General features: G+C 38.6%; 2 protein-coding genes and 1 long non-coding RNA gene across 11 annotated transcripts in view; 1 reads left to right on the top strand and 2 right to left on the bottom strand.

Annotated features, from left to right (window-relative positions):
- TACC2 (transforming acidic coiled-coil containing protein 2) overlaps positions 1 to 752 on the bottom strand; it is a 298,693-nt gene extending 297,941 nt beyond the window's left edge. For 3 of the 7 annotated variants that reach the window (XM_072624428.1, XM_072624443.1, XM_072624421.1), the window contains exon 1: positions 428 to 751. The gene's annotated coding sequence lies outside the window, so the exon portion shown is untranslated. The other 4 variants (XM_072624400.1, XM_072624451.1, XM_072624434.1 and 1 more) reach the window with 4 other exon arrangements.
- Positions 753 to 16,686: 15,934 nt separating this feature from the next.
- LOC140514375 (uncharacterized) lies at positions 16,687 to 18,067 on the bottom strand. Its single transcript, XR_011970577.1, has 2 exons — positions 17,766 to 18,067; positions 16,687 to 16,831 (listed from the first exon to the last, which is right to left on the bottom strand). It is a non-coding gene; the product is annotated as an uncharacterized lncRNA (long non-coding RNA).
- NSMCE4A (NSE4 homolog A, SMC5-SMC6 complex component) overlaps positions 18,031 to 21,793 on the top strand; it is a 38,043-nt gene continuing 34,280 nt past the window's right edge. For 2 of the 3 annotated variants that reach the window (XR_011970575.1, XM_072624608.1), the window contains exons 1-3: positions 18,033 to 18,430; positions 19,636 to 19,716; positions 21,523 to 21,653. Coding sequence is in view for 2 of the 3 variants with exons in the window: in XM_072624608.1 (XP_072480709.1) it covers positions 18,166 to 18,430; positions 19,636 to 19,716; positions 21,523 to 21,653 (477 nt within the window). In the remaining variant the exon portion in view is untranslated. Of the gene's footprint in view, positions 18,431 to 19,635; positions 19,717 to 21,522; positions 21,654 to 21,793 lie in introns of all 3 variants that reach the window. The other variant, XM_072624602.1, reaches the window with a different exon arrangement.

The following is a 21,793-nucleotide window of genomic DNA, read 5'->3' as shown; positions in this document are numbered from 1 at the left end:
GAATTATTAAGGCTGGAAGGGAGTGACCCTCGGTCATTCAACCCAACCCTTTCAATTTCACAAATGAAGAAACTGAGGTCCGGAAAAACTAGAATAATCGTCATTATTTTGCTATAAAAAACCATTGGCTATTTGGAGGGAAGAAATAAAAACCATCCTATTTTTAAAACAAACCAAAAATAGAAACACAAATAAACTTAACATTTTACTGTGTCAGAAAAAAAAATAAAAAGACTTTTCAAAATTCATCCCTCTAATCTCAGTTGCCAAACTAGTTCAAAGTACATGTTCATTAAAGCAGTAAAGAAAATAGGATCTGTGGCTTACTTACCCCGTGTTCTTCTAGCATGAATAAGAATAAGGAAAAAAAGGCCACTCTCTTCCTGATTTTATAACTTTCCCCCAGTTCTTCCCTCTCCCGACTTACAGTGTCTCTTTTCGCCCCCAGGATCACATGAAGGCAGCGTTCTATAAATGTGAGTTGGCTTCAGGTTGAGAACACTATGCTGGACGGCGGCAAAGTGTAAGGAATCTGACCCTGGGAGCTCTACTGCTGGGACACGTCAGTTCTCCAAAGGAATTTTCAGTCGCAAGATGAGAATAACACTGGCTGCAGCAAGCTCTCAGGTAGAGCTGAGGAAGGGCTACTCCCTTCCTCGGACTGTATATTCAGAATTAGGCTGCCTCTTTGGAAAGCAAAGGCATCCTGGACAACCTTCTGCAGCCAGCTGAACTGAAACAGCCCTGTTCTTTGACTTGGCCAAATTGGGCTTTAAACTAAGACGTTGGGAGGGAGACAAACAACCTGGCAAGTTACTAGACTTCCTGATATGTGGGGCAAGTCAGGCCCACCGGGTAGGCCCTTGTAGGTTTCATAAAACAAGAGCAGTTGTCTTTTTCTTGGAATATCTTAAACAAATCTTCTTTTATTGAACTCTAAAAGTCCACCTGTCTTCCTGAAAAGGTTTCGATTTTGAAAACTTCTATTGTCATATTTTTTGACCCCAGCCTAAGGGGTAGCATTGATCTGAGTTCAAATATGGCCTCTGACACTAGCTATCCACAAGGCACTTAACCTGTCTGATCTTTAGATAACCCCCGAAGGCTATAAATAGGTTTGATTTCTGGACAATTGAAAGGAATTATGTTTTTTGACTGGCCTCATAATTTATTTTTTGTTTTAAAACATTTTATTGCTATTAATATATATATAATTAATATAATAATAATTATTATTTTTTTTCAAATCAGCAAGCATTTATTAGGTGCTTACTATGTGCTAAGTGCACAAAGGCAAAAATAGTCTCTGGGTTCAAAAAGTTTACATTCTTTTTAATGTTAAATGTTAAAAAACATTTTTTTATTCTGAACTTAAGAAATAAAGCAACTATTTCCATAACAAAGTGGAACAGAAAAACAGAAGATTCCACCTGAAATTGCAGATCTATTACGTACAACTTATTATTCCTTTCAAATATACAACAAAGTTTTCATGTTATTTTCTTTTCTTCTCCTTCCCTCCCCCCACTCTCATCCTAGAGATGGCTACCATTAGACACAAATATATGTAATATATATGTATATATACACACACATACATTCATATACATATATATGTACAGACACACATATATACTTATATGTTGGTTCTTCATAGGATCTTTGCAGTTAATTTGGATATTTACAATAGAATGGCTTGGTCGCTCAAAGTTGTTCTTAAAACAATATTGCTGTTACTGTAATATAATGTTCTCCTGGTTCTGTTCATTTTTGCTCCTCATTATTTTGTGCAGATCTCTCCATGCTTTTCTAAAATCATCAAGCTCATAATCTCTTATAGCAGAGTAATATTCTATCAAGCTCATAATTTCTTATAGCAGCGTAATATTCTATCAATATTCTATCTAACAATTTGTTCAGCCTTTCTGCAATTGATGGGCATTCACCCCAGTTTCCAGTTCTTTGCCACCATAAAGAGAGCTTCTATAAATATTTGAGAACATATGGGTTCTTTTCCTTTTTCCCTAATCCTCTTGGGAAACAGAATAGTGACATTGTTGGCTCAAAGGGTATAGGTAATTTAATAACTTTTTGGGCATAATTCCAAATCTTTCTCCAAAATGGCTGGATCACCTCATTGATCCACCAATACTGAATTAAGTTCCCAATTTTTCCATATGCTCTCCAATATTTGTCACTTTCCCCTTCTATCACTTTAGCCAATCTGATAGGTGTAAAATGATATCTTATGCTTTCGTATCATTTACATCCCCAATCTGTTCTTGTGACTTAATCACTTAGTATTCCTCAGGTTCAAATAAACATACAGAAAAGACCGCTCTTTCTGATTTGGGAGCTTTTCAAAACTTTTTCTCTTTCCCTACTCATAATTCCTTATTCACCCCCTAGGATTATATGAAAGCATTCTACAAATGTGGGTTGGTTTAAGGTTAAGAACTCTAGGCTAGAGAGAATGTCTCCTCCCAGAGAACTACCCCTTATTACAAAAAAGAAAAAAATATTTCACATCAAAAAAGTCTAACATACATACAGGGTTTTATACTCAGTCTCCCACCTCTTCAAAGAAGCACGAGGAGCCTTCTCCTATTTCTTCTTTGGGGTCAGACTTTCTGTTGTTCAGTTGTTTGGTAGTGTCTGACTCTTAGCGACCCCCATTTGAGACTTTCTTGGCAGAGATACTGGAGTGGTTGGCCATTTCTTTCTTCAGCTCATTTTACAGATGAAGAAACTGAGGCAAACAGAGTTAAGTGACTTGCCTAAGGTTACACAGCTAGTAAGTATCTAGGATCAGGCTTAGTCCTTTCTCAATTCAGCTTGAATTATTTTTGTTGCTGAACAACAAAGATGTTGTAATTTTCATTTGCACTATTATAATCATGTATGTTGTTTTCATAGTTCTGCTTACTTCATTTAGCATCAGTTCACATAAGTCTTCCTGTATCTCTCTTTATTCATCATATTCACTGATTCTTATTGCACTGTGATATTCTATTACATTCATGTAATAGGCATCAATTGGTAGGCATTTACATTTCTTCTTTCTTTCTAACTACTATAAAAAGTACTATACTTTATAGAAAGTTTTGCTAAAAAGATTGAGGGTCTCCCTTTGTGTGACTGAGTTCCTCGGGCTATGTGCCTACTGGTGGAACCGCTGAGTCAACCTGAGTGTTAACATTCTAGTCACTTTCTTAGCATCTTTTCAAATTGCTTTCCAGAGAGGGTGGACCAATTTACATACCCACCACCTGTGCTTTACTATGCCTTTATTTCTACAAATCCTCCCACGTTGACTTCCCATCTTTTTGGACCTTTAATTTCAGCTAGATGGCACAGTAGTGCCTTAACCTTAAAGCAGGTGGACCTAAAGTCAGGAAGACCTGAGTTCAGCTATGGTGTCACACACTTACTAGCAGTGTGACCCTGGGCAAGTCACTTGTTTGCTTGTACTTGTTTCCTCATCTTCAGTATATTTGCCAAAAATACCCCAAAAGGAGTCACGAAGAATCAGCCACGACTGAAAACAACTCCGCAACAACAATAACAACTTCATTGATATAGGGATCTCCTGGTAAGGAAATTCTCTCTATTGATAGAGATAGGTACTTACTCTGAAACTTAGTCCTAGAGAACAGCCTAGGCCTAGGACACTGAAAAATTAAGTGACTTACCAGGAACACACAACCAGCATATCTTGTAGGTGAAACTTGAATCCAGGGTTTCCTGACACTGACTTAGAAGTCTATCTCTATATACCATGCCGTGTCCTGGTGTACTAAATATTTTAAATGATTGGGAGTTTAAAGGATTTGGTTGGGATTTTAGGAAGGTAATCATCTATAAGAAGATCAGCCTTAAGACTGTAACCATTTAAGATTGTGAAGTTCTAAAATGTCTAATAATGAAAGCATTTGAATAAATGTCAGTAATGCATCTGCCACTTATTAGCTGTGTAATCCTGGGTAAGCACTAACTTCTCTGAGTCTGTTTTTCTCATCTCTAAAAGGGAAACACTAATACTTAATCCCCTTACCTCATAGTGTTGTTATAAAGCTCACATTCCGTTATATTTTGGTAAATTCTTTTAGAATGGAATGTATATATTATAACACAAATAATAGATCAAGTGTAACAATGATCATACAATGCATGACAAACATGACCATTTAAAAGTTTGGGTTTTTTTTCGTTTTGTTAGGATGATGTTTTTATATTTTTCAGGGAGGAAAAGTGCAGTTTCAGGTGCCAACTGGAAGCACTTTGAAGAGTTTATTTACCACTAATGTTTTTAGGTCTGTCATCCTGACTACATGATATGCAGTTAAATTGGTAATCTATAGAATTTGTCTATCACAGAGCTTAAAGACCTTTTAATCCAACCTATACCTGAAAGAGCATTCCTTTGACGGCATACCAGACAAATGTCTATCCAGGCAGACAATGAAAATATACCAGATCTCTAACATAGCAGGGAACAATACATGAGATCTTTCTCTTCTTCTTCTTTTCAATTTTTCTTTATTTTATTTTTAATTTATGGAATAAAAACAAGCATTCCCATAACATAGTATAATTTTTAAAAAAGATGATTGTCTATGAAACTGCAAATTTATTATATACAATTTGCTATTCCTTTTAAATACATAATAAAGTTATCAAGTAAATTTCTTTTTTTCTTCCCTCCCCTCCCACCAACGCTAGAGATTAGACACAAATATGTGCGTATACATATATGTATATACTCATGTATATGTGTCTACACACATATATGCAAAATCATTCTATATATACTTCTATTTATCAGTTCTTTCTCTGGATGCAAATAAGGTCTTTCTTCATATGTCCTTTATAGTTAATTTGGGTATGTATAAGGGTCTAAATGATTTATTTACTCAAAGTTGTTCTGAACAGGAAGGACAACAGAAGACATTAGAAACTCGAGGTAGCAATGAAAGGGAGAAAAAACAGGGAATGGAATGTGGGGTCTATTCCATAGCACAATGAGCATGGATCAGGGCAAGAAGGAGACAGAGTCTACATGCTTCTCCTATCTATTGTATATTGAAATATACTGATGTAGTGCTAAGGGGGTTACCAGGTACATAGTAGGGACAGACACAACAGTCACTGCCTTTCCCAGTCAAAACATGCCAGCCTTTTGGGCTTGAAAAAGAATGTCTGGGCTCAGAATTGAACACAAGAAGAGCAGCCTGGAACGTCTTTGGGAAAGGTCAAAATTCTTTTTAATGACCCCAAGCTTCTCACTGGAACAAAAGCTCATTTTAAAAAAATAACATTATTCTCCTGGTATTATATGTCAGTGAGGTATGGAATACTATAGTCTCTGAGGAACTGAAATCCGGGATCATTCAAAGTGCAATAGTTCATAGCGGGTTGTAACATCATGAACATGGTGTTGTCCAAAAGAAGTTGTAATGTTTAAAATAAAGGTAAATGATATTATCAAAGAAACTAATAACTGAAAAGATCATCTGGTCATGTGGAGAGAATGAGAACTATGCCCTACTAGTACTCTTCTGATTTCAACAAAACATATGGAATCAAATGTCTCTGGTAAGGGTCTAAGAGCCAGGATATGTAGACAATTAGTAGAATATGTAAGACCACCAGCCATTTTCCAATAGATAAATGGTCAATAAATATGAACAAATAATTCTCAAGGGAATTGTAAATGATTAATAATCAGATAAAAGAATGCCCCCCCCAACATACTGTAATATAAATGCAAATAAAAACAACTCTGAGTTTGTACCTCATACCCATCAAATTGGCAACAATGACAGAAGACGGGAATAATCAGTGTTGGAAAGATTATGCAAAAACAGGTACACTGATGCATTTTGGTGATTCTGCAAATTAGTAGAATCATTCTGGAAACAATTTGGAACCATGCTAAGAAAGTAACTAAAACATCCCTATTCTTTGACCCAGAGATTCCAGTGCTAGCTATACGCTAGGCAAGGAGGTCAGTGACAAAAAGAAAGGCCCTAGATACACCAATATATTTATGCAACACTTTTTTGTGTGTTAGTAAAGAACTAGAAACAAAGATACCTGTCAAATAGGGAATGGCCAAACAAATTATGTTAAATGAATATAGAGGAAGATTACCGTGTGTAAAAAATAACAAATACGACAAACACAGAAAAGCATGAAAAGTCTTATATGAACTGAAGCAAACTGCAGTAAGCAGAACCAGGAAAACATTATGTACAATAAGTATAACAACTTAAATGGAAAGAATGCTATCAATCAAAATAGAATGCTATGAAATTAGAATGACTAAGTTTGTCGCCAAAGAAGAGATGTGAGATAACTTCCTTCCCTCGTTTGTAGAAGTAGTGGATGTGAGCATGAGATACTGAATATAACAGGTTCTTTTTTTTCTGTCATATTGTTTAGTTTTGCAGAACTTTTTTTAACTTTCACATTTTAGTATTAGGGATGGCTCTCTGATGACAAAGGGGAGGACCACAATGGCAAATATAGGTTATATAAAAACGAAAGTTACCTCTAAAAATTTAATCTTAAAAATAAAATAAGGGAGGGTATCAAGAAAGTCTCAAGTATGTTGTATAAACTCCCTTATGATGAACTCATGGGAAGAAATGGATTAGAGTCTCATAGGATGAGCCTGTGTTATAATCTTTATTGTTAAAGGAAATAAATCAACTAGATTACAGATACATTGGCATAATGAAATATGGGAGTTGTCTGGCTGTGAAATATTCATTCTGCCATGATGTCCTGAGTTATATCTCAAGCAAATGGGAATGTTTAGGTAGATAGTTTATCATCTGCTTTCCTGACTCTCTTTCTTTGGACACACGTGAATGAAGATGAAGTTTCTAAAATGGAACCAAATGTAGTCACTTTTCCTAGCATATGAAGAGATTTTATCAGTTCACGTACATGGAGTCCTACTCTAACCTGTAGAACCGGCTTAATGTCATCCATTTATACTATCATTGTCATCAGCTTAGCATATAATGAAACCATTTTGTAAAGATGAGTATTCTTGCATAATTTTTTTTAACCTGGATCAGGAAGTATTGAAAATGAGTACTCTATGAATAGTTCTTTTTTTACTTTTCTTTGAAGAAAAGGTCAAATCATGTTTGCCAACTTCAAAGGACAATCCAAAAATCTCTGGTTTAATGGAATTTCATTGAATTAAGTTGGCAGAAATAAAAAGTCCATTGATGGGTCTCTTTTCACATAAAGTTTTTCATTTAAAAATATTTATAGTAATTTATAGTAATATAGACCTAGCCTATGTGTAATGTACATTGCGATGAGTATCATGGATATGGATTGCATTAGATTGAACTCAATATTCAATCTTTCATGTAGAATCTTAAGAATAACTTTTTTTGGTTTAGCCTTCCAAGCACTTAGAAATCATTGGCACTGAAACTCTGGACATATTTTCTTTGTAGTTGCTACTACACTAATGAAAAGTCTTAGTTTTTCTTATTTTTCTTGGATGAGAATTGGTCAAACTCATAGTCCTCCTTAACTCCTCATCTATCCTTGACCTCTATGTAGAATCAATTGACAAATCTTGTTAATTTTGCGTTTACATTTCTTACCTCCATCCCCTTTTCTCCACATTATATATTCACCACTCTTGTTAAGATCTTTATTTCTTTTTCCCTAGACCACTGCAATAGGCTCCTTGTTGGTGTCTGTGTCTCAAGTATCTCCCCTCTCTCGGGGGCAGCTAAGTGGTGCAGTAGAGCACCAGTGCAGGAGTCAGGAGGACCTGAGTTCAAATCTTACCTCAGACCCCTGACACTCACTAGTTGTGTGACCTTGGGCAAGTCACTTAACCCCAGTTGCCTCATCCTGGGTCATCTCTAGTCATCCTGATGAATATCTGGTCATTGGATTCAGATGGCTCTGGAGGAGAAGTGAGACTGGTGACTTGCACAGCCCTCCCTGACTCAAAAACAAAGTCAAGTGCAAGTCATGTCATTGTTTCTCCGATGGCATGGTCTTCTTCAGCAACAAAGGATAAACACACACACATCTCCCCTCTCCAATTCGTTCTTTATACGCCTACAGAAGTGATCTTCATAAAACAGAGGCCTGACCAATGTCTTTCCACTATTCCATAAACTTTAGAGATTTCTGGTTGTCTGTAGTATCAAACAAAAACACTTAAAAAAATATTTAAAGCTCTTCACAACTTGATTCCAGCCAACCTTTCTTGCTTTATCACAAAATATTCCCCTGTCCGCACTATCCTTACAACCACACTGGCCTTTTTTGGCAGATCCTCACTCACAACATTCTAGTTCTACTCTACGTGCATTTGCATGGAGTGCACGGCACCCTTCTACCTCTTAGAATACTCGGTTTCCTTCAAAGTTTAGTTCAAATATTACTTTTCACATGAAACCTTTCTTGAACCCCTAAATGTGAGTGCCTTCCCTTCCCTCCAGGCCAAACTATAGTTTTAAAATCCTACCCCTGTCCAGGTGGGTTTGTGGCAGTTATCTGAAGGGCTGCCTAGAGCATCAGGTTTTGTAGATGGAGGAGTCTTCCTCCTGAATCAAAATACTGAACATCTATATAAGGGGCTTACTGAACTGATTGGAAAAGACACATAAAGGAAAGACATCACGTGAGGCTATGGAGAATAAAAGAGCTGAATGACAGACTGGAGCTCTTTGAATGGTGGACATGTATGGGAGTTGGGCCCATGATGCTCCTGGTGTCCAGGATCAAAAATTCTTTTGCTTTTGTTGTTGTTCAATTGTGTCCAACTCTTCATGAGCTCATTTGGGGTTTTCTTGGCAAAGATACTGGAGCAGTCATTTCCTTCTCCAGCTCATTTTACAGAAGAAGAAACTAAGGCAAATGGGGTTAAGTGACTTGCCCAGGGTCACACATCCAGTAAATGTCTGAGGTTGAATTTGCACTTAGAAAGATGAATCTTCTATTTATGTCTCTTTGTACATATATTCTTTGTAAGTTCTTTTCTGGACATATAAATATCTGATTATGTCTTTACCCCTTCTTAATACAAATTGCCACGGATAGTGTAGGGTATTTATATTGACCATGGATCTTTCCATTGCCCTTTGGATCAATTGCCTTTTTGATTCTTTTGAGATCATGGTGCTATGACACTGAGTAGTTCAAGATCCTTAAAAGCAGTTGGCAGTTTCCTAAATAAAATCCAACATGACTGATATCTTTTTATTCACTTCTGTGCTTAATTTATTCATTTGTAGCAGCTATCCAAAACATATACATATACACATCTCTGTGTGTATATAGTATATGTATACATACGTATATGCAAATATATTTGCATTTATATGAATATATTTGCATGTATGTGTATATATGTATATGTAAATACACACAATGTACATATACTAATTTAGTGGGTTGCATGTTATAAACTGAGAAATAAGAATTTTTCATCCACTGGTTTTTTTTCAGTATAAATAATTATAGTCCTATCTTTAAGATGAAGATCTATTTCATTGAGTAGGCCCTGGAACTTCCTGTGGCACAATGCAAGAGTTTCATGGTACCTATAAGACACAGATCTTTGCACCATCAACCTCATATGGTTTGTACGAAGAAAGTATTTTGTAAACTTTAAAGTGTTATGTAAAAACGAACTATGATTATTTTGGAAGGTCATTGTAAAAAAGAATTTTCTATGAGAGCTATTGAATAATGAAATGGACTGTCCAGTAAAATAAAAAGTCACTGGAATGTTCAAGCAGAGACTGGATGATCATCTACCAGGATTATTGTAGAATGGATTTCAATTTGCATATAAGATTAGAATAAATTATTTTAGCTGATGATCAATATATTCATTTATTACATATAAAAATGACATGATAATTTATATTCCCACAAAAGTAGTTTTTTTTTTTTTTACCATACTCTAAACTACAATTCATCCATATATTTCATCCCACACAATTTTTATTCTTTTTTTTAAAGTACCCACCCAGGACTATGGAGGCCTTTGTCTTTATCTTTTAACATTAAATAGGTAGCAGTTCTGTACTCATCCTGCTGATCTGAAGTCACCTCTCATTTCTCTTGCATCATCGTCCTCCCTACTTTTCCAAATATACATCTTTTGGTGGATTCCTTTTTTTTGCTAATTCAAGCATAAATTCTCACTGATAATATGCTGCTGCCTATTTATACTGGCCATATTCTTAGCCCTTTGGGTCACTCAAAATTTTGATTCTTCAAATATTGTGCTATTCTATAATTCATAGTCATATAACTGGATAAGATATACCTGCTGTGTCCTTTGGCTCCAATTTCTAGTGAGGGAGGTGTTACTTCTTGATGAGGTAAACCCTTTTATATGTTCCCTTGATCACTCTCTCACTAGACCTTACCATCACCTGAAGCTATATGGCTTGAGCCTAAAAACTACATCTCCTAGACTAATAATAGTAATAATTATAGTCCAGTACTCCTTCTCTAGAGATATGTCTATTCCGGACTCCCTTCCAGTCACACTCTATACTCCTTGTTACATATGGGGAACCATGATACAGTGGTATAAACAAATGAAGTCAAATTTGAGTTTCTGTATGCTGAAATTTGATGTAGGTGATATCTGCCATCACTGGCATAGACTTGTGTCAAATGAGCTGTGCTATTATATTATTTGCCACATTTGAATCTGACATAATCTCAAAGTTAAAAAATCTTTGCATGGAAGATAAAAGTACCATAATAATCTCTCATGTTTCTCTACATAATTCACTTTGACAAGTAAAATGTAATAGTTCATTTTCCCTCAATTATATGAAGGGAACTTTTAAACTGTTAAAAATGGAAATAGCTCAAGAAAAGTAAAAAAATCATTAGAAATTTTCAACAATTAAACTTGTTTTTCTTATATTTTTATTATCTCTGGTTTTTAAGCGAAATAATATCTGTAGTAGATAAAAACATAACTGAAGAGAAAAATCCATTGGAGCAACTGAAATTAGTATAAACAAAAACAATAGAGACAGTTTAAGTAGCAAAAATATAAATACACAAAATGAAAATTCTAAATTTTAATAAAGAGCTGCTAGGAGGCTCATTGGATAGAGAACAGGGCCAGAAGTCAGGAAGACCTGAGCTCAAATCTGGTCTCGGACACTTACTAGCTGTGTGACCCTGGGCAAGTCACTTAATCCTGTTTGCTTCAGTTTCCTCATCTGCAAAATGAACTGGAGAAGGAAATGGCAAACCACTCCAGTATCTTTGCCAAGAAAATTCCAAATGGGATGGTCATGAAAAGTTGGACACAACTGAAAAACACCTCAACAAATTTTAAAAATACAATCTACAATATTTATCCCATGGATTCACATGTACTGTTATTGATAAAAAAAATATATAGATTACTGTGATAACTTTGCATGAATGTTTAAGTTGCAGATGACATGAAATCTAATAAACTGAAACAAGTTCAAAGTTTATTTGCACGTAATACATTGGTAATGCAAGGACATTTTTTTTTCCAGAGAAAAGAGGCTTCTTAATAACAAAACTAAACTTTTTATAAAACCACATAAGCTCATTAGAATGACAGTCTGCATTATTTAATGTTGCTTCCAGAACTGCTAAGTGTAAAACGTCCCATTTGATAGATGAAACATTGGTTCTCCCTGCAGTTCTGATAATCAAAATGATGCTTGTCTAATCATATGAAAAGCAACTTTGAATGTTTCTATTTGGTGATACTATGGTAAGAAAGATAATTGCCTGTATGTCTAAAGACTTTATGATCGATTAATTGAGAAATTAACATCTCCCCACTTTGAATAGCAAGTGGATGAAGGAGCAGATGTAGTTAAAGAGGATAATCTGATTACATTTACTTTGTGATCTGGAAAATCATTTTAGGGAAGTTTGTTCTTTTGTAAACTTGTTGATGATAATGCCATATCAAGAAAATAATTTAAATATACATAGATTTTTAAAAATGAAAATGATGTGTCATATTGGACTCTGCACAGATGGAGCTCCAGTGGATACAAGGATGAAAACAGGTTGACAATCACTAGCCTACAATTTGGCCCCTTACACAATTTACATACATTGCATTATATAGGTAGTTAATCTTTATACAACTAATGTTCTTTTCTCAATCCATTTGTGGATATAGGAACAGATAGTAATGACCAGACAGCAAGGTATTAAATTAACCATTAAAGATGTGTCTAAGTCCCTTTACAAAACATGAATCAGTTTTTCTTGAATTGAACTGGCTGAGTAACAACTGGCCCTGCCTCTTGTGGCCTCCTAAAAGGCTCAAGTCTATAGCATTGCGAAGTCTACAAATCCGATTCTCTGCCCCCAGTTACCCATTCCCTTACTCTCGTTCATCTGAACTCTTCCTGTGTCTGTCCCACTTCACATCGACCCTTTCCATTGTGCCCTATGCCAAATTTTCCTTTGAGGCTTATGTTCCCCAGTCTATGCTTTCTTTCTATTTATACAGTCCAGGTCTTTATTGCTATCTATAGACCTCCAAGACATTTTTCTTCCTCAATGAGTTCAGTGCCTGGCTCAGTCTTTTTTTTCACCAAAACTCTTAGTCTCATATTAGGGAACTTCAATATAGTCAATAGACATTTATCAAGTGCCTATTTATCATGTATATAAGTTGTTTGTACATGTTTGTACTTACTGTCTTCCCCTTTAGACTGTGTGCTCCCTGAGCTTCCTGTCTTGTGCCTTTTTGTATCCCCAGCACTTACTGCATGGGTGCATGCACACACACACGTGTACATGCACACACACACGTGTACATGCACACAGTTATTTACATGTTGACTCCCGTATTAGAATGTGCAGTGAATACTTAAGGACAGGAACTATTTTTGTCTTTCCTTGGCACACAGTAAGCACTTAATAAATGCTTTTTGACTGACGGACCCTTGCACCTATACCAGAGGGCATCAGTGCATCAGGCTACACTATGGGGGCTTCATCCAGGATATACTTGTTTTCTGTAAGGTAGTTCAAAGTCAGTAAAGTTTGTTGCTGGCCAAGTACATGTAATAAAGGTAGCAATGAGGAACAAAGTATTAAGGTGGACGATAATTCCTTCACCAAGAGGTTTTGTTCTTGACCTATTCCTCTCTAATTCATTTGAACAGAAGATACTATCCCCCACCAAAAAACCTTTGGAATTTGAAAATAAAAAAACCAAGTTTAAAATTTTAAATCCAGAGAATACTTGGCTATTTATTACAAGATAAGTCCTTGAAATGATCCTAAAGTGGTTCTGTTTGGCAAGCAGAAACTAAATTATGGGTACAAGAGATTTGGAATAGAGATGGTATCCCTGGAAGTAGGAACAGGGGTTTAAAAAATACACAAATGCAGATAACGGGCATACTCCATGACTTCAGTCTTAGATAGGTGTGGAAGGTTATAGCAGGTAATAATGAATTCTGTTTTGGATATGCTGAGGTTGAAATATCAGTGGGCCATTCTGTGGGAATTGGTGATGTGAAACTGGACCTCCAGAGAAAGATTATAACTGTAGATCCCCAATTGCCTCATCCTGGGTCATCTCCAGTCATCCTGATGAGTATCTGGTCACTGGATTCAGATGGCTTTGGAGGAGAAGTGAGGCTGGTGACCTGCACAACCCTGCCTCACTCAAAACAAAGTCAAGTGCACGTCATGTCATCATTTCTCTGATGGCATGGTCTTCTTCGGCAATGAAGGATGAACACACACATATAACTGTTGATCTAATAGAACTGGGAGTCATCTAGGTAGAAGATTAAACCTACGTAACCTAATAAGGTCACCGGGAATAGAACGCTGGGGTAGACCCATAATCAGAGCAAAAGATATGGATGATGACCCAGCAATGGAGACTGAGAATGAGACAAGTAAGGAAACCAAGAGAACAGTGTCATAAAAACCCAAAGAGCTATTAATTGGTCATTAATTATTTCAATTAACTTTTAGTTGACTCAATAGTTTAAAACTAGTTCAATTTCTTGCTTAGATTGGATTTTTTTCCTTCCCTTCTAAGAGTAGAAGAACAATGTAAGGAGCTCTCCCTTCCTATCAAGATGTTTCCTCCAACATACCTATCTGATTGCACAATAATGAATGATAATATGTGGAGATGGTGCAGTGAATAAAGTGCCAGGCCTGGAGTCAGGAAAAGTCACCTTGAAATCTGGCCTTAGACACTTACTAGCTGTGTGACCCTGTTTGCCTCAGTTTCCTCATCTGTAAAATGACATGACTGAAAATGACTGAACAATTACAATAATGTATAGAAATAGAGAATGGGTCTTATTCAGGAAGAAATTTGTCCCAGGTTTAGGCACAATATAAATTATTTCTATTGTCTGCTAAAATGTTGACATAATCTCTCCCTTTGGAGCAGATTAGAAACTTTTACAGAGGTAAAAGTATGAAAATAAGAAATATTCCCTCCAGAAACTGAAGGAAGGAACGTTAGGCATATAGATGTACTTTCCTAGTATTGTGACTAGATGATTTCAAGCTGGGAAGGAAAGAGGCCTCTTCACTGAATGGGCGCTACCACCCTATAAGTGATTACCTGGAAAGGCCTAGCCTAAAAGACCAAGGTCTCCCATTGCATCCTGGGCCATCTCCAGTCATCCTGATGAATATCTGGTCACTGGACCCAGATGGCTCAGGAGGAGAAAGGGAGGCTGGTGACCTTGCACAGCCCTCCCTCACTCTTTTTCAGAGGTTCAGTAGAGAAAACTTAACATTTTTTTCTTTTGTTTTAGACTACATTTGGACAGGCAGTTTTTCTGGTGTATTTCCTTTATTAATGAAGTTAGTTTCTTTCCAATCACTTCAGCATGATTGAATGCCTGAGTAGGTGTATCTGTTGTGCTGTTGGGCCCATTTTGAGTACAAAGGATTCTTCCATGATGCATTATGGATGCTGCATCCTTAGAATGTTGGTGCATCTAAAGCACATTACAGGAACTAACCTGGTAAGTCCCAGCAGGTAGTGGAGACCACCAATCTCAAGGGAGACATAGAAAGAAGCATTCTAACCAAGAGGCAGCTTCAATAAGTAAGACCCCTGGCAGCAAAGAAGAGAGCTAACTGGATTCAAGGGAGAAGTAGCCCTGTAATCTGAGAGTTTAGCAGTGGAGAGGAAGAGACCCAGGAAACCCATGGAGTAGTTCACTCAGCAGAGATGTTTTCTCTAACAGGGAACAGTATGAAGAATCCACAAAGATAAAAAAGAATTTCGATCCCTGCATCACAAAAGTCACGAGTTTTCCTGCCTACACATATTCCCCATGTGTGTACCTCACCGTGTAATTTGTTCACATTCTTCCCTCTGTGTGTAATTGTGGAAGGTATACCACAAGTTTGTGTGGGGAAATGTTTTATAACTACTATTTTTACTGTCACCTTAGGAAAGCTCACCAATGTGTACGCCTGAGTTCTTTTAGGAACATGGATCCACCAGGTGCCCCTAGAATCTGAGAATATTTTCTTCCCTCTGAGGAAACAACCAGCGTATAAATGCAAGCTAGGAAATTGGCCCAGAGGGAGTGCTATCTATGTTTCACTGTATTGAGAAATATGAGTAAGAAGCTACATATAGTTTTTCAAGTTGTTAGCAGAGTAATCAACTTTATTAATAAGTACATTAAAAGGATTTTATAAATTGTGTGACAACATGAGAACAGAGCATAGGTAACTTCTACATTCCTCTAAAATACTTTTGGCTTTCTTATGTATGTCAGTGTTTGAGCTAAGAGAAATTACCATTTTTCTTCAGTGATGATATAGATACAACAGATTCATTTTATGACAAAAATATTCTCCTTAAACTTGTACATTTGGTGAATATTTTTGAAAAATGGTACTCACAAATAAATCAGTGCAAGGTCCTCTAACTCATATTTCAATCCAGAAGAATAAAATTACTGGCCACTTATGAAATATTTGGACAGCTAGGTGGTAGAGTGGATATGATGGGGTGATGAGACCTGGACCCCTAAAAGGAAAAGACTACGTCTTTGAAACCTACAGCCCTTGCCAGCAGGAAGCCGTTTCCCTCAACTTTCCCACACAACTCAGTCCCTAGTGTTGGCCTGAGACATCTGGCCCATCTCGGTACACCTAGATGCTCAATAATCTTTTTAACTGTGGCTCTCCCATCACTTAACTCCTTACATTGTCTGCACCTGGACCACCCCAGGCTATTTAACACTCCTTTATCCCATCTAGATCTTCTCACTGTCTTTTCTTGCATATAAGTACCAATTTATGCGCCACCCCCCTTAAATTTCGTAGATTCACTTTGAATCCAGCTCAATTCTACTGGCTCACAAATAAAGCTTTGATTGAAAGAAGGCTTGAGCTGTCAAATTCTGTTAAGGCAGACCTGCTATGCCCTTGCATTACAAGGTTCTCAGCACCCCAAACCATAACGTATTGACCACCAAGGCTGGAGTCAGGAATATGTACTATCTGTGTGACCCTAGGTAAATCATTAAACCCTAGGTTTGCCTCACTTTGCTCATCTGTAAAATAAGCTAGGGAAAGAAATGGTAAACCAACTCCAGCATCACTGCCAAGAAAACCCCAAATGGGATCACGAAGAGTCAGACAGGACCAAACAACAACTACCGTGTACTTTAATATGTGGCACAGTGCATAGAATCAGGAAGGCTCATCTTCCTGAGTTCAAATCCAGCCTCAGATACTTCCATGGTGTGTGACTCCGGGCAAGTCACTTTAACCCTGTTTGCCTCAGTTTCCTCATCTGTAAAATAAGCCAGAGAAATAAATGCCAAATCAGTCCAGTATCTTTGCAAAAAAACCCTCAAAAAACCAAACCCAAACAGGGTCACAAAGAGTCAGCCATGACTGAACAAGAAAACAGAGATATAAAAAAAAAATTTATAAAATATTTTTGTTTCCCAACTTTAAAACGCCTGCCTTGCAAATGAAATAAAAAAATGATCAACTTATTAATCTCTCATTAATCATTTGATCAATATGAAGAAACAACACATTATTTTAAAGCCTTTGGGATTCTGGATGAAAATAATGGATAATGAAACCATTTGCTATTTACAAAGAGGATACATTTGTTCTTACTCCATCAGAACAAGAACTTCTGAAATCTTATGATTTAGCCACGGGTAAAAAAAGAATTATCTGGTATATTAGGCAAAGCAATGCAAATTTTACTGCAGTTTGCAACTTTTTATTCATATGAAATAGGGTTTTTGGCTACAGTTTGTTTCAGTAACAAGATATCTCTCCAGGAGTTCTTGGAAAAGATTTACTAGTAGCATTATCACCGTGAACACCAAGTTTCCTTTTTTTTAACTGAAAAACAAGCCTCCCGTTAATCAGGTGAATAGCATTTTAAGTTTTGTTGTAAAATGAACTGTATGGATCCTGATTCATAAAGGATCCAATCAGCTTTGTGCTACCATTTTATTGAACATTTAGGATTTGTTACATAAAAATTGCAATAAATTCTTAATTCTGTCTGAATAAAAGATGGAAATCGTATTGTATTTCCACACACTGCTTTATGAAAGGCGAGGGCATAAAACCGTAAAGGGACACAATAGGGAAAACAGCACCGTGGGGGGTCCGCGTGGGAGGTGACCCGAGGACCCGCACCCGCTGTAGGGGCTCATCAGGGGGTCTGTGAAATTGCTTTTTAAAAATATTCTAGTCACCGTGTTTCAGGGGAGGCGGCTTCGGTGGCCAGGTTATGCATCTTGAAAACCCTGTCCAGAGAAGGGATCCCCCGGCTTCGTCCGGACGCTTCCAGGGCACACAAAGGGTTAAGCGCCGCGGGCGCGGGGAGGCTTGGGCGTGGGAAAGCTGACACGACCATCCCCCACCAGGGACCGCACCGAGCCAGTCTAGAAACCAAACGCATTTTGTGCCTGCGGGGTCACCGTCCGCCTTCCCTTAATTACGAACCGGAAGAGAAATGCCCAGTCCAGAAGCGAGAAGGCAGGGGGCGGTGCTGCGCACGCGCAGCAGCGCATCTCTCTCCCCTCCCCCTTCCCTTTCCCCGCGGAGGGTGCGCACAGTTACTCCTCTCCGTGAAGCCACAGCGGGGCTAGGGCCATGCTGGGGAACTACAGCCGCGGCCCGGCCCGGGCGAGCACCAGCCGGCAGCGGGACTCGCTCCCGCCCGCCCCGCGAGAGGCGAGCGGCTGTCGGACCCCGCAGCAAAACCAGGGCATCGACGACCGGGGCGATGGCGAGGCGGCGGACGACGAGCCCTGCCCGGCCCCCGGAGGCTCAGAGCCGAACTTGGAGACGGAGGGCGACGACGGCAAGCGGCGCCTGATCCGCCATCAGTACCGCGAGCTCATCCACAACGTGCAGCGTGAGCGGGGAGCGGGGGAGGGGCGGCAAGGGGGGCGGGGCAGCCTCCTCTGACCTCCGGCTGTGCCTTCTGTGCTTAGAGCCCCCCTGCTGGGTGCGCCCCCGTGGGTGCCCCCCTGCTGGGTGCGCCGAGGAGCGCTTTACAGTGAGGGTTTCACGAGCCTCACCACCGCTTTGGGAGGGAGGGGCTGTTGATCTCGGAGGAAACTGAGTCTGGCAGGTGAAGAGACTGGCCCAGGGTCCCACGGCTAGGCTGGATTTGAATTCCGGACCTCCTGACTCCGGCTCTCCACCGCTTTCGCCACCCAGCTGCCCCTCTCCTGAATCCCTCTAATAATAATGGCAGCAGCCCACATTTAACTTGTGCAGCATCTCCTCTGCCTCCCCGGCTCTGTGTGTTATCCCCACATCTGCTCCGGGAGCGCTTTGCACGCTTGATAGTTTCTCTTCGGACTGTTTAAAGAGCGGGGTGCTGCCTATCTTGTCATTTTATCATTATTTTGTCGTTATAATTATGAATTGGTTGAGATGTTCATGGCTCACCGTAGGCAACTAGAGGCAGGGGGCACAGTGGACAGAGCTGCCCTCTGAGGCTGGAAGACTGGTTTCGAGCCCTCCCTCGTACACGCAGGCTGTGTGACCCTGGCCAAGTCATTGTCAGGGTCCCAGAAACCCTCAGAGATTAAAAGTTGCAGAACAGTTAGTCTGCATTGGGAGAGGAAGTTTCTTCACCGGAGAGTTCCTTACCAGCTTTAGACCATGTGCAAATCATGCCTTGAATGGGTTTCTTTCAAAGTATCCTCAGAGGAAGTTTGCCCTGATTTTACATTTGTAGAAACTGAGGTGGAGGATGAGTAGCTTGACCAAGATCACAAGGCCAGTAAGTGCAAGACTTGGATTAGAACTCAGCTCTTCTGGTTCCAGATCCAGTCCTCTTAACACCCCATACAGCCCTCTTTCTGTAGTTTAGTTGTATAAAGAGAAGCTCACGAATTATGGAAAAAACCAACAGGTTGGGAAGAGAAAGGTGTAAGGGATTCCAGACTCTTTTTAAAGCACTAAACTGTCTTTATCATGTGAAATTTTTTGACGATAATTCTCGAAAAGGTGGGGAGCAGGACCTTTGGAAATACTTGCTGTTGATGTTGCTTTTTGACAATAATGTATTAAAATTTCAGTTTTCTAAAGTATGTATTTTTAAAATAGAACAACGGGAAGATATGTTGAGTTCAAAAAGCAACAAATTAACAGATGCACTTGAACAAGCCAACCAGCTGTTTAACAGAGGTAAGTGATAGTATTTAGTAATTTCTAGTTTTAAACTTAACCAGGAATATTAGGGTGACTCAAATTGTTGGGCTTATGGCTAGATTTAAATTGCTGACATCAAATTTGTGCCTTAGAGAATTTTGTAAGGAGGGGTTAGTTGTTTTAGTTATCTGAGTTGTAACGTCTTTCAGTATTGTTTTTCTCTGTCATTTTCTGCATTCTCTTCATTTAGCTTACTTTGCTCTTCATCATTTCATGTATTTCTTTACGAGGTTTTATGGATTCTTCTGTCATCATTTCTAATAGTGCAGTAACATCCCAATACTTTACTTTTATTTTTTTTTTAATACTTTCCTTTACCCTGGTCTCTTCAACTATTCACCTGACATTGATTGAGGCTTCAGTCTTTTTGTATTCACATCACCTGAGGCAGCTAGGTGGTGCAGTGGATAGAGCACCAGTGCAGGAGTCAGGAGGACCTGAGTTCAAATCTCTCCTCAGACACTTGACACTCTCTAGCTGTGTGACCTTGGGCAAGTCACTTAACCGCAACTGCCTCATCCTCGATCATCTCTAGTCATCCTGATGAATATCTGGTCACTGGGTTCAGATGACTCTGGAGGAGAAGTGAGGCTGGTGACCTGCACAGCACTCCTTCACTCACAACAAAGTCCAGTGCACAAGTCATGTCATCATTTCTCTGATGGCATGGTCTTCTTTGGCAATGAAGGACGAACGCACATTCACATCACCTAGTATAGTACAGTACAGCAGCTACTCAGTATATGTTTATTTGTAGTAGTAATCATGATTGGATAGGGGGTAGGAGGAGATAATCAAAGATGTTGTGGCTCACTCCTTTCGGTGTGTTCAATTCTTCATGACCCCATTTGGGGTTTTCTTGGCAAAAGAACTGGAGTGATTTGCTATTGCCTTCTCCATCTCATTTTACAGATGAGGAAACTGAGGCAAGCAGGGTTAAGTGATTTGCCCAGGGTCACACAGCTATTAAGTGTCTGAGACCAGATTTGAACTCAGGAAGATGAGTCTTCCTGGCTCCAGGCCTGGCCCTCTAGGTTGCCATAATCAGAGATGACTAAGGTTTAATTAGGACTTAATGACTGAAAAAAGAATCACATTAACAGAAATGGAGAAAAGAGGAAAAGAGTTTTGTTTTGGTAAAGAGGTAAGAGTTCTGTTTTAGTAAATTCAGTTCAAAAAAAAGGTTAAACATCTGTTCTGCGTAAGACAGTGTATGAAATGATAGACATGTAGAAATAAAAATGAAAGAGTCCCTTCAAGGAGTTTAAACACCATGTACACAAGTAAATAGAAATTAATTTAAAAGGCAGCAGAGTACAGTGAAAAGGACACTGACTGTGGACACAAAGCACCTGCGTCAAATGCCATTTTTGACAGGTATTTTCTGTGGGATATTGAGCCTCAAGGCCTCCCTTTCCTCAGGTGTAAAATGAGGGGCTAGCTAGACTAAATGATCTCTAGAACTTTTTCCAGGTATAGGTCTTAGATCTTCAGGAAGAGAACACTGATGACTGAGGGAATCAAGTAGAGCTTCATGAAGGAAAGGGCTCCTGGGTTGAGCCTTAGAGGAAGGATTCCAAAAGACACAGAAATGAAAAGGGAACATGTTCTAGACTTGTTCAGAGGTGGGGATGGATTGCCCACTTAGAGGAAGGGCAGTGTTCAGTTTGTGGGGATAGCAGTTTGTTAATTACAGGTATGTTCTCATGACTAATAGATTGAATTTAGTCACTTTGACTGTTCTATCAGATCTTGATAATATTTATTTATTTTTTTGAACAGTGTCCCAAGCAAGAGAAGCAGCCCTAGATGCTCAGTTTCTTGTTTTGGCTTCAGACTTGGGTAAAGAAAAGGCAAATCAGTTGCATTCTGATATGACCTTATTTGATCCAACATCATATACTGAAGATTTGGTAAGTTCAAAGCCACTGCATTTTAGAAACCTGTTTCACTTTACCAGATTTTGAAAAAGTTTTTAAATGGCCTTCTGTCCCAAACTTGTATGGTAATACCCCATTTAACATGTTGGAGTCAAGCATGGAGCTAGGAGATA

This window comes from Notamacropus eugenii, chromosome 1 (genome assembly GCF_028372415.1).
Source record: "Notamacropus eugenii isolate mMacEug1 chromosome 1, mMacEug1.pri_v2, whole genome shotgun sequence".
NCBI lineage: Eukaryota > Metazoa > Chordata > Mammalia > Diprotodontia > Macropodidae > Notamacropus > Notamacropus eugenii.
The sequence above is the reverse complement of the archived record's forward strand: the minus strand, read 5'-3'. Positions and strand labels throughout refer to the sequence as shown.